General features: G+C 38.6%; 1 protein-coding gene across 1 annotated transcript in view; it reads left to right on the top strand.

The window, feature by feature from the left end:
- Positions 1-12,643, top strand: part of LOC135463722 (DDB1- and CUL4-associated factor 13-like) — a 13,279-nt gene extending 636 nt beyond the window's left edge. Inside the window, exons 2-12 of the mRNA XM_064741133.1 lie at positions 698-897; positions 1,231-1,338; positions 3,486-3,572; positions 3,981-4,136; positions 4,696-4,773; positions 5,501-5,583; positions 7,886-7,953; positions 8,611-8,707; positions 9,556-9,691; positions 10,778-10,942; positions 11,909-12,643. Coding sequence (XP_064597203.1) covers positions 698-897; positions 1,231-1,338; positions 3,486-3,572; positions 3,981-4,136; positions 4,696-4,773; positions 5,501-5,583; positions 7,886-7,953; positions 8,611-8,707; positions 9,556-9,691; positions 10,778-10,942; positions 11,909-11,995 — 1,265 coding nt within the window. The 3' untranslated portion in view covers positions 11,996-12,643. The remainder of the gene's footprint in view (positions 1-697; positions 898-1,230; positions 1,339-3,485; positions 3,573-3,980; positions 4,137-4,695; positions 4,774-5,500; positions 5,584-7,885; positions 7,954-8,610; positions 8,708-9,555; positions 9,692-10,777; positions 10,943-11,908) is intronic.

Here is a 12,643-nt window from a genome sequence, read left to right as displayed (position 1 = left end):
CCACGTGACTAACACTGTGTGTAACAAAAGCATCAAGTCATTAGTCATAGTCATATAGTTTATTTATTTGATTCTTGTTTCATGGCGTACTCAAGAATATTTCACTTATACGATGGCGGCCAGCATTATGGTGGGAGGAAACCAGGCTGAGTCCGGCAAAAACCAACAACCATCCACAGGTTGTGGGAAGATCTTCCCACATACCCGGTATGCAACCGCATGAGAGGCTTCTGGGTCATTGCTCCTCACTGGCACGCTAACCACCTCAGCCACGGATACCCCAACATGTAGTCTTTACAACTGCCAAATATTTTTATTTTGGAAGACTTCAGTGGGGAGTTGTGAAGTTGAGGGTTCTGCGTGTGTGTGTTGTCATTCACCGCCACAGGAGTTAATGTATTAGGTGGTACCTGTGTCTGTTGTTGACACGCTTGTCATCATTCTAGAGTATCCAATACTTTTACAACCTTACAGGACAGGCATAAACATTGGATTTGAGAGAGGTCTGCTACACATAAATGGCCGTAACATCTTCAGCTGTTTTGCATGAAATGAATGCATGCTAAGATTCAGTGAAATAAACAGCACTGTCAAACTGACAACTGCTTGACAATGGATTAAAATGAAATATATTTTAATATTCGTTAATATTAATGAAAATATAATATTTTATTATCCCTTGGGTTTATATTTGTAGTTCCAAGGAACTATGACCCTGCTCTTCACCCTTTCGAGGCTCCCCGAGAGTACATGAGAGCCCTGAATGCCACAAAACTGGAACGTGTGTTCGCTAAGCCGTTTCTGGGTTCTCTTGACGGTCATAAAGACGGCGTTCACTCTCTGTTGAAACACCCGAGTAGTCTGTCCCTTCTGTTGTCAGGTGCCTGTGATGGAGAGGTTTGTAGGGCTAAGGCCAGCCAGATAGGAGGTAGAAAATTAAAATCTGATGTTAAGAGTTTTAGTAATCATTGAGAACTGCACCTTTTCAAATTCCCCCCAGGGAGAGCCTGGTTTTCTCCTACCATAATGCTGGTGTCTGTCGCGTAAGTGAAATATTCTTGAGTACTTTGTAAAACACCAATGAAATAAAATCAAATCCTAACATAAAGCTGTAGCCAATCCAAAACTGAATGCAAAATTCTCTTCGTAGTCATCGGCAAAGACAAACAAAAATGAGCCCAAAACAAATGAATTATTAAAGTGATGTATGTCTGCTTTTGTGTGTGACAGGTTAGGGTTTGGAACCTGGCGCAGAGGACCTGTGTGTCCACGGTGCAGGCGCACCAAGGCTTCGTCAACGGCATGTGTTACCATCCCAGCAACAACTACTTCTTCACAGTGAGTCTGTTCCTACACTATTTGTCCCATGAGCTGATGTAGTTCACAAATTAACCATATCTTTCAATGACATAAATTAGAATAAACCACACATCAACTAGAGCTCTCCACTATTTGAGCACGAGTTTGCAGGACGTGTGCTAAAATTATGGGCACTGCCCTTATAAGTATTATTTTTTAACTGATGTATATCACAGCAAGAGATAGTTTATTTCTGTTCTAGTATACCACACATTCTCTACATTTTAAGGAAATTTGATGAAATGACACCTGATTTACTGTGGTTTTTATTTTCTTCTTCAATCAGTGTCAGAATGTTGTAGCTGCTGTTTTATTTTCTTCTTAAATCGTTAGCGCGCTAGCTCAGCGTCATGACCCAAGAGCCTCTCACCACTGTGGTCGCTGTGAGTTCATGCTGGCTTCCTCTCCTGTTGTAGTTGGAAGGTTTGCCATAAACCTGCAGATGGTTGTGGGTTTCCCCCATGCTCTGCCCAGTTTCCTCCCACCATAATGTTGGCTGCTGTCCTATAAGTGAAATATTCTTGAGTATGGCGTATAACACCAGTCAAATAAATAAATACATAAATCAGTATCAGCATGTTGTAGCTCCTGTTTTTATTTTCTTCTTCAGTCAGTATCAGCGTGTTGTAGCTCCTGTTCTTATTTTCTTCTTCAGTCAGTATCAGCGTGTTGTAGCTCCTGTTTTAATTTTCTTCTTCAGTCAGTATCAGCGTGTTGTAGCTCCTGTTTTTATTTTCATCTTCAGTCAGTATCAGCATGTTGTAGCTCCTGTTTTTATTTTGTTCTTCAGTCAGTATCAGCGTGTTGTAGCTCCTGTTTTTATTTTGTTCTTCAGTCAGTATCAGCATGTTGTAGCTCCTGTTTTTATTTTGTTCTTCAGTCAGTATCAGCGTGTTGTAGCTCCTGTTTTTATTTTGTTCTTCAGTCAGTATCAGTGTGTTGTAGCTCCTGTTTTTATTTTGTTCTTCAGTCAGTATGAGCATGTTGTAGCTCCTGTTTTTATTTTGTTCTTCAGTCAGTATCAGCATGTTGTAGCTCCTGTTTTTATTTTCTTCTTCAGTCAGTATCAACGTGTTGTAGCTCCTGTTTTAATTTTCATCTTCAGTCAGTATCAGCATGTTGTAGCTCCTGTTTTTATTTTGTTCTTCAGTCAGTATCAGTGTGTTGTAACTCCTGTTTTTATTTTGTTCTTCAGTCAGTATCAGTGTGTTGTAACTCCTGTTTTTATTTTGTTCTTCAGTCAGTATGAGCATGTTGTAGCTCCTGTTTTTATTTTGTTCTTCAGTCAGTATCAGCGTGTTGTAGCTCCTGTTTTAATTTTCATCTTCAGTCAGTATCAGCGTGTTGTAGCTCCTGTTTTATTTTGTTCTTCAATCAGTATCAGCGTGTTGTAACTCCTGTTTTTATTTTGTTCTTCAGTCAGTATCAGTGTGTTGTAACTCCTGTTTTTATTTTGTTCTTCAGTCAGTATCAGCATGTTGTAGCTCCTGTTTTTAATTTGTTCTTCAGTCAGTATCAGCGTGTTGTAGCTCCTGTTTTAATTTTCATCTTCAGTCAGTATCAGCGTGTTGTAGCTCCTGTTTTTATTTTGTTCTTCAGTCAGTATCAGCGTGTTGTAGCTCCTGTTTTTATTTTCTTCTTCAGTCAGTATCAGCGTGTTGTAGCTCCTGTTTTAATTTTCATCTTCAGTCAGTATCAGCGTGTTGTAGCTCCTGTTTTTATTTTGTTCTTCAGTCAGTATCAGCGTGTTGTAACTCCTGTTTTTATTTTGTTCTTCAGTCAGTATCAGCATGTTGTAGCTCCTGTTTTTAATTTGTTCTTCAGTCAGTATCAGCGTGTTGTAGCTCCTGTTTTTATTTTCCTCTTCAGTCAGTATCAGCATGTTGTAGCTCCTGTTTTTATTTTCTTCTTCAGTCAGTATCAGCACGTTGTAGGTCCTGTTTTTATTTTGTTCTTCAGTCAGTATCAGCGTGTTGTAGCTCCTGTTTTAACTCTGAATATCCTGTCTCTGTGGTCCTCAGAAGACTGAGTAGAGATCACCAAAGTTTGCACATTTGCCTTCCTTGTAATTGAATATGACCTAATTCAGTATGCGTAATTTGTTTCTTTACTGTTTGATTTATAAGTGTGGTGCAGACAAGACCATAAAACAGTGGAGCATGTCATTGGAGGGTGAGGTGGAGGCTGAGCCAATCAACACTGTCCTAGGAAAGGTCAATACCAGGTTCATCAGAATAAGCTTGAAAGTGTATACATGTATAATGTATGTGAAGTGTTACCCTTCAAGTTTAATTTAATTTTTACGCCAGCTGACTGAAGTATTTATATGTGTTTGCAGGTAAAGATAATTATGCTAATGATAAACTTAAGTGTTTTTTAGAAGTAGACATTTGTTTCAAAATTCTAAAAGAAATGTAAAGGTTTGTTTTCAGTCATGGTTATGTATCTTAAAAAATACACTCACAAAAAAAAAACTGCATGTAATGCTCAAGTTGCAATTTGCCACCAGGTAACAACATGTTTTAAGAGAAAATATGACTTGTACATCAGGAGTTAGATATGAATATCTTATTCACTCCGACTTGTTTTGCTGATGGCACAGTTTCATGTTCGTTCCACAGACTACTTTCTACTCCATGGACCATCACTGGCAGGAGTCTGTGTTCGCTACGTGTGGCGATCAGGTGGATATCTGGGATGAGGAGCGAGCAGAGCCTGTGCGTAGTTTTGCCTGGGGAGTGGACAGTGTCAACACCGTTAAGTTTAACCCTATAGAGGTACTGTCACAATAAACATGGCCACAAAAAATAGGTGACAGGATTGTTTGAGGGTTTATAACTGTGTTGAAAGGGTTAAATGTGTGCAATTTAAAAACTATTTTTACTTTGCATCAGAAAGAAAAAAGAACAATGTTTTTGTTCAAAAGATGTTTTGTTTTTTTCAGAATATGTTGGTCACAATATGGCTGAAATACAATGTATTGCCAAGGTGGATTTAAACCTCAACCATTCATTCATTCATTCATTCATTCATGCAAAACAGGCCTTTTATGGGTCTCTCAGAGTGGCCACAGACCCAGTTTAGAGGTATCAGACAATGCGTTGAAATGTTCCTCAGAAGTTGCACCAAAGTTTTGGCTGTCAGTTCATCTAAAGAAAGAGAGCTGTAATCAGGTCAAATATAAAACACCAAGTTTTAGTATATGTCAGGTGAAAGACTGTTAAACACTGTCTGGAAAAATAGTTTGATTGGTTTTTTTTTTAGAATTGTTTTCAAGCTAGCAAAATGCATTTCAAACTGGATTTTATGGTGGACTTTTCTGATGGAATGTTTCAGACACACCTGTTGGGAGCAACAGCCTCTGACCGCAGTATTCTGCTTTATGACATGAGAGGCTCAACTCCATTACGGAAGGTGAGATGTTCATAAATAGGAAATATTCAGTTGGCTCAGTGGTCTGCAAGTTGAGAAGGGTCAGTGTTTAAAGGGACCTGGCGAGGTACAGTGGGTTTTTTATGTGCCCTCCCCCACCCATATCTTTCCCTCTGTGCCCGCTTTCCACCAACCATAATGCTGGCTGCCGTCCTATAAGTGAAATATTCTGGAGCACGGTGTAAAACACCTATCAAATAAATTCCCTGCATGGGAATTAAACAGTGGGATTTATTTATATCACATTTAATCCTTCGTTGTCTGCCAGAGTGAGTGGCATGAATATTTGCTCACACGGCAGGTAAGGGCTTCGTCTTATAAAGATTAACAGTCTTCAAAAGATTAAAAGCTGAGGACGATTAACTTCCTTTGTCTGATCAAGTTACTGTATTGTATAGAGTTTTTGTCACGTCTTACACGTGCAAACAAGTTTTATGATAATGTTGTTACTTGAATGCTTTTATTACGTTTTATTACTTGACGTTTTGAAGTTAGATTTTCGTTTATCAGTGGTCCAATAATTCTGTTAAGATCCGCGAAAGTTGATTGCCACGAATGTGTCTTCTTACCAAATCCACGAAAGTTTATGCCCTCGAATATAAAGGCATTTACGGTATTGGCAGATTGATTTGTTTCAAAAATCAATTTATTGGTCTGAAAACAGGGGATGATGTATGGTTTGACACTCACGTTTTGTCATTTTTATAAGGTGATCTTAAAGTTGAAGTCAAACGCTATCGTCTGGAACCCAATGGAAGCATTTGTGTTCACTGTGGCCAATGAAGACTATAAGTAAGTATAAAGTGGCAAACAAGGACTTCAGTATAAGTATACCACCACTGTTACTGAGCAAACAAGCACTTCAGTATAAGTATACCACCACTGTTACTGAGCAAACAAGGACTTTAGTATAAGTATACCACCACTGTTACTGAGCAAACAAGGACTTTCAGTATAAGTATACCTTATACCTGTTCTCTTGTTTTAGTTCGTACAATGTCCTACTGTCTTGTTTCAGTTCGTACAATGTCCTCCTGTTGTCTTGTTTCAATCCGTATAATGCCCTCCTGTTCTCTTGTTTCAGTTTGTACAATGTCCTCCTGTTGTCTTGTTTCAGCTCGTACAATGTCCTGGTGTCTTGTTTCAGTTGGTACAATGTCCTCCTGCAGTCTTGTTTCAGTTGGTACAATGTCCTTCTGCAGTCTTGTTTCAGCTCGTACAATGTCCTCATGCAGTCTTGTTTCAGCTCATACATTGTCCTCCTGTTGTCTTGTTTCAGCTCGTACAATGTCCTCCAGTTGTTTTGTTTCAGCTCGTACAATGTCCTCCTGTTCTCTTGTTTCAGCTCGTACAATGTCCTCCTGTTGTTTTGTTTCTGCTCGTACAATGTCCTCGTGTTCTCTTGTTTCAGCTCGTACAATGTCCTCCTGTTGTCTTGTTTCAGTTTGTACAATGTCCTCCTGTTGTCATGTTTCAGTTTGTACAATGTCCTCCAGTTGTCTTGTTTCAGCTCGTACAATGTCCTCCTGTTGTCTTGTTTCAGTTGGTACAATGTCCTCCTGTTGTCATGTTTCAGCTTGTACAATGTCCTCCTGTTGTCTTGTTTCAGCTCGTACAATGTCCACCTGTTGTCTTGTTTCAGTTTGTACAATGTCATTTTTATAAGGTGATCTTAAAGTTGAAGTCAAACGCTATCGTCTGGAACCCAATGGAAGCATTTGTGTTCACTGTGGCCAATGAAGACTATAAGTAAGTATAAAGTGGCAAACAAGGACTTCAGTATAAGTATACCACCACTGTTACTGAGCAAACAAGCACTTCAGTATAAGTATACCACCACTGTTACTGAGCAAACAAGGACTTTAGTATAAGTATACCACCACTGTTACTGAGCAAACAAGGACTTTCAGTATAAGTATACCTTATACCTGTTCTCTTGTTTTAGTTCGTACAATGTCCTACTGTCTTGTTTCAGTTCGTACAATGTCCTCCTGTTGTCTTGTTTCAATCCGTATAATGCCCTCCTGTTCTCTTGTTTCAGTTTGTACAATGTCCTCCTGTTGTCTTGTTTCAGCTCGTACAATGTCCTGGTGTCTTGTTTCAGTTGGTACAATGTCCTCCTGCAGTCTTGTTTCAGTTGGTACAATGTCCTTCTGCAGTCTTGTTTCAGCTCGTACAATGTCCTCATGCAGTCTTGTTTCAGCTCATACATTGTCCTCCTGTTGTCTTGTTTCAGCTCGTACAATGTCCTCCAGTTGTTTTGTTTCAGCTCGTACAATGTCCTCCTGTTCTCTTGTTTCAGCTCGTACAATGTCCTCCTGTTGTTTTGTTTCTGCTCGTACAATGTCCTCGTGTTCTCTTGTTTCAGCTCGTACAATGTCCTCCTGTTGTCTTGTTTCAGTTTGTACAATGTCCTCCTGTTGTCATGTTTCAGTTTGTACAATGTCCTCCAGTTGTCTTGTTTCAGCTCGTACAATGTCCTCCTGTTGTCTTGTTTCAGTTGGTACAATGTCCTCCTGTTGTCATGTTTCAGCTTGTACAATGTCCTCCTGTTGTCTTGTTTCAGCTCGTACAATGTCCACCTGTTGTCTTGTTTCAGTTTGTACAATGTCCTCATGTTGTCTTGTTTCAGCTCATACAATGTCCTCCTGTTGTTTTGTTTCAGTTTGTACAATGTCGTCCTGTTGTTTTGTTTCAGCTCGTACAATGTCCTCCTGTTGTCTTGTTTCAGCTCGTACAATGTCCTCCTGTTGTTTTGTTTCAGTTTGTACAATGTCCTCCTGTTGTCTTGTTTCAGCTCATACAGTGTCCTCCTGTTGTCTTGTTTCAGTTTGTACAATGTCCTCCTGTTGTCTTGTTTCAGCTCGTACAATGTCCTCCTGTTGTCTTGTTTCAGCTCGTACAATGTCCTCCTGTTGTTTTGTTTCAGTTTGTACAATGTCCTCCTGTTGTCTTGTTTCAGCTCGTACAATGTCCTCCTGTTGTCTTGTTTCAGCTCGTACAATGTCCTCCTGTTGTCTTGTTTCAGTTTGTACAATGTCCTCCTGTTGTCTTGTTTCAGCTCGTACAATGTCCTCCTGTTGTTTTGTTTCAGTTTGTACACCTTTGACGTGAGGAATCTCAAGATCCCAGCAAACATTCACATGGACCATGTGTCAGCAGGTAAATACGGACACTTTTTCTTCTTGGTTCGTTTTGCTGGCCCCTTTAGAAAGATTGTTTACTTCTGAAAACAATTTGTGGCTCACTGAAATATTGCATTAAGCATTTTCAACACCACAGGGTATCAGCCTCTGAGTGAACAGATCTTGATTGACCGTTGAAAACAACTCTCATCAGGACAGTATTATTACTGTTTTCGGTAATTCACCTGAAGTTTAACCTTTTTCGAGTGACACATTTGCTTAATTCTGATTGATGCATCGATCTTATAGGGCCACTTCAAGAGTTTTTATGTGAAGTTTGATTAATTTCTTACCAGAATGTCAAGTGTTGACATAAAAGTATCATTTAAGGCCTTTATTCACTTCTGAAAGTCCAATTTACTTCACCAACAGAGATTAAAAATAAAGTATCTTGATTCAGGTTCATGTTTTTCAGAAATACTTACAGTGATTGCTTATTGCAAAGATTCGATATTACTATACACTTTCAGTGTTAAGAAAAAGGGTTGTGAATTAATGGTTGAGAATGAGTTTACTTCAATGCTGAAAAGTTTGTTGTCGAATCAAAATTCGTCTCTGAACAGTTTGCTTATATGACAAACAAACAAAATACAGTAGAAAGGTGAAATTCAGGTAAAAATGTTTTTCTTTGTAGTGACAGATGTTGATTTCTCTCCAACTGGAAAAGAGCTGGTTTCAGCTAGTTACGACAAAACACTCCGCATTTTTCCAATTGAAAAAGGCCGAAGCCGGTATGTAGGTTACGTGATATATTTGTTAGATGTAGTGCACGCAGAAGTAGAGCTTACGTTTACCTACAAACTGTTTATGTCAGAACTGCTCTCTGTGAATACTATGTGAATTCTGTATTCACAAACTCTCATGCGGCGTAAAAAACCAATCAAATAAATAAATCAAACTCGTAATACATACAAGGTGTTAATTGGTAGCTGGCAGGCAGCAATTTTCGGCAGCTGTCAGTGGCAAAACCACAGCGGGTTCAAATTGACCAGAACATCAAAAGTAATACAGTACTGTTGTTGCCGTTGCAGTCTACTATTGTCACTGTAAGACAATACCCATTTTATTTTGTGTTTTACAAGTGAGGCGACGCAAAAAATCCTGATGTGGAATAAATATAAAACTGAAAATTCACCTATTCATTTTGTTCAGGCTTGATGTTTTTATGATTTTAATTTCTGTTTTTTCTTTCCAGTTATGTAAATATGTCTTCAGCAGGAACATTTGCAGGGACACTCTACATTTTTCACAAATTGGATGATTTTCAAGTTCTGTTTTTAGTTTCATACACTTCTTCGACATTGAAAAAGGAATTTTTGAGCCTTAGCTGTTAAATAATATTCTGGTCCAAACTGTTTTGATAGTGCAGCTTACCACATTGCCCAGAGGGTCAGAGTGGGATTGAACCTACATATAGGTGCCCCTCGCATACCCCCCTCCCCCCCCCACTCTGGACCCTCATCTACTTCACTAAAATATCACCCCTACTTCTGCAGGTGCTGAACTCATGGGCATAAGTGATAACATATAAGTATGCAGAGAAAATTGTGAGTACTGACAAGCTGTTTGTGTTTGATAGGGAGGTTTATCAAACTAAGAGGATGCAGAGAGTGCAGGTGGTCAAGTGGTCTCTAGACAACAAATATATTCTGTCTGGCTCAGCAGAGATGAACATCAGGGTGTGGAAAGCTAAGGCCTCGGACAAACTTGGCGTGGTGAGTCGGTTGTAGATGATTTTAATATAGGCCTAAAGATTATGTGAAAAACAGACGCCGTATAAGTTAAGCCGATTTAATCCCATGAAGATTGTAAATGTAAAACTCATTGTGAATGGAAAGCTAAGTGAATTTAATGGCATAAAGATTGTAAATGTAAAACTCATTGTGAATGGACAGCTAAGTGAATTTAATGGCATAAAAATTGTAAATGTAAAACTCGCCATTCTTGGAAACCAAAGAGGATTTAATCCCATGAAGATTTGTAAATGTGAATCTCATCACGTATTGAAAGCCATGAGTATTTCATGGCATGAAGATTTGTAAATGTGAATCTCACCATGTATTGAAAGCCATGAGTATTTCATGGCATGAATATTTGTAAATGTGAATCTCATCATGTATTGAAAGCCATGAGTATTTAATGGCATGAAGATTTGTAAATGTGAATCTCACCATGTATTGAAAGCCATGAGTATTTCATGGCATGAAAATTTGTAAATGTGAATCTCATCACGTATTGAAAGCCATGAGTATTTCATGCCATGAAGATTTGTAAATGTGAATCTCATCATGTATTAAAAGCCATGAGTATTTCATGGCATGAAGATTTGTAAATATAAAACTTGTCATGGTTGGAAAGATAAGAGGAATTAATGTGATAATCCATTAAGCTGTAAAGTATGAAAGCGTCATCACGTGTGTAAACCAAGTGGATGAAATGGCATGAATTTTGACAAAATATTCCACATGCTCTGACATATATGGAAAGTCAAGACGTCATAATGGCTTGGGTACTGTTAAGTGGAAATTGACACCACATATGGAAACCAAAGATAATTTAATGGTGCATCAAGTTACAACTGTCTGAAGCTATTTCTGATGGAATTGTTGTTTTGCATTTAGTGCATTTGGAAATTTTGTGTTAGCTTCTTCAAGATATTCACCTTGGATGTTTTTAGATTACTGGGAGGAAAATGAAGTTATTTGAATTTTTCAGAAGAGTTTACATTAGTATTGTCATGTGTGCATTTTGATGGAAATACATATATTAATACAAAGAGTCACTGATGATTTCTGCCACAGCTTCGACCACGAGAGAAATCCGCTTTCAACTACAATGAGAAACTAAAGGAAAAGTTCCAGCATCACCCGAAGTTCCGACGAATAGCACGACACAGACACGTGCCGAAGTTGATCTACAACGCAAAGAAAGAGCTTCAGACCATACGGCAGTCTCAGAAGAGAAAGTAATGTATTTAGGGCTGGATTATTATACTTCATGGATAAATACCACTTTTTCTGTGACTACTGTGATATTTCAACTTGTTCGTGTGATTGCAAAGGTGTATATATAAGCATATTCTAAAGGCATTATTCTATTGTAGGCCGATAAAATTATACTTTTGTGAAGCCCTGAAATCGCCAACCCAACCAATGTACATTTGTCTTCAAAATCAATTTAAAAATGTGCATAAATTGCACTGAATTTGCTCCTTCATACGCTAAAAAGATGAGGAAATAAAGTAGATAACAAGTAGTGCTGCCATTTTTCATCATTCTGTTAGCATATATATATATAAATACATAAATTGTTATCTCCTTCAATAAACTCCCCCATGTACATGTAACTGTACTTTTGTTATTTATCCCAGTTCATCAAATTCTGAAAATAGTTAACTCTGATAAACTATCTCTGAAAAATATTGTCTAAAAATACCGTTTTAAATATTTTCTACAAGTATCTTTTTCTTTTTGTCTGACTTAAATGCTGTAAAATATGTTTGTCTTTTGATACATCAGACTTTCCCAACATTTTATGTCAAAATAACGTTTTGTATGCATCAGTTATATATATATTTGTATCGTTTTCGTGAATTTATTGAAGTCAATTCAACAAAAAACAATCAATTATTCGTTAGTCTGGCTGCAACCTTTTTAATGGACTACAGAAATCGTAGCTGATTGGCTGGAATGAGAGATAGGCTATGCTTAGGCAAATAAGAATTTTAAGAAGATGCAGATTTATTCAAGCGTGACAAAGTCAGGAGGTTGTCTCCTACCGGTTGAGAGTAGTTCGGTTTTGACACTCGGGTTTCCTCCATGTGTAAACCCGGAGCCTGGTCACATAGTGTGAAATATTTTTGATGTCCAGTGTCGACAAAAGACAGGGGTGACTATTTCACAAACTGACATGAACGAACCATTCCGTTACAGGAGGCCAACAGAAGGGCTCACAGTAAGCCGGGTGCGGTGCCATTTGTGTCAGAGAGAGAGAAGTCTGTGGTTGGGGAGGAGCAGTGAGGAGATACCAAAGTGTGTCGGGTCAGGCTTTGCTTCCCTCCCAGGGGAAGGTGCTATTGTACTCCACCACCTAAAGTTGATGGCAGGGGACATCTTGCTGTCCATGTAAGGTCTGTTGGTCAGTAAGTGTGAAGAGAAAAACACTGTTGTGTTTCAGATAAGCAATTATCCGCTTACTTGCAGACTAGATTTTAAAGACAACTGTCAAAGATTCCGTTCATTCGCAAAGATTTTCTACTTGCACTTGCCTGGAGTGACAGAAAGAGGACCAGTGATTCTGGAGTGTGTATCTTAAAATGCATTTATATCAGCATTTGGTGACCTCACTCTTGCAGCTGCCAAAGCTTTAAAGTTTCTGCTGGCTTGACAGTGGCATTACTTTCCACCCTGATCACGGATCTGTTAAAAAAAAATGAAAGTCAACAACAACAAAACAAAAACAAATGAAATGACGATTGTCAACTTAAAGGAATGGGACCGTAGGAGCCCTCAGATCTATACATCTGAAGTGAAGACTGTCAAGAAAGGTAGGCTTTTTTTTCATATCAGTGTAGACCTATGCTCCAACTGCATGCCGATTTCATCCCCTGCGAGCGCTTCGCGGGAGACTTCTGTGATCTACTTTCGGACTTACTTTCAGTGTGTCTC

This window comes from Liolophura sinensis, chromosome 3 (assembly GCF_032854445.1).
Source record: "Liolophura sinensis isolate JHLJ2023 chromosome 3, CUHK_Ljap_v2, whole genome shotgun sequence".
In the NCBI taxonomy this organism is placed as follows: domain Eukaryota; kingdom Metazoa; phylum Mollusca; class Polyplacophora; order Chitonida; family Chitonidae; genus Liolophura; species Liolophura sinensis.
Note: the sequence above shows the minus strand (reverse complement) of the source record. Positions and strands in the feature narration are given on the sequence as shown.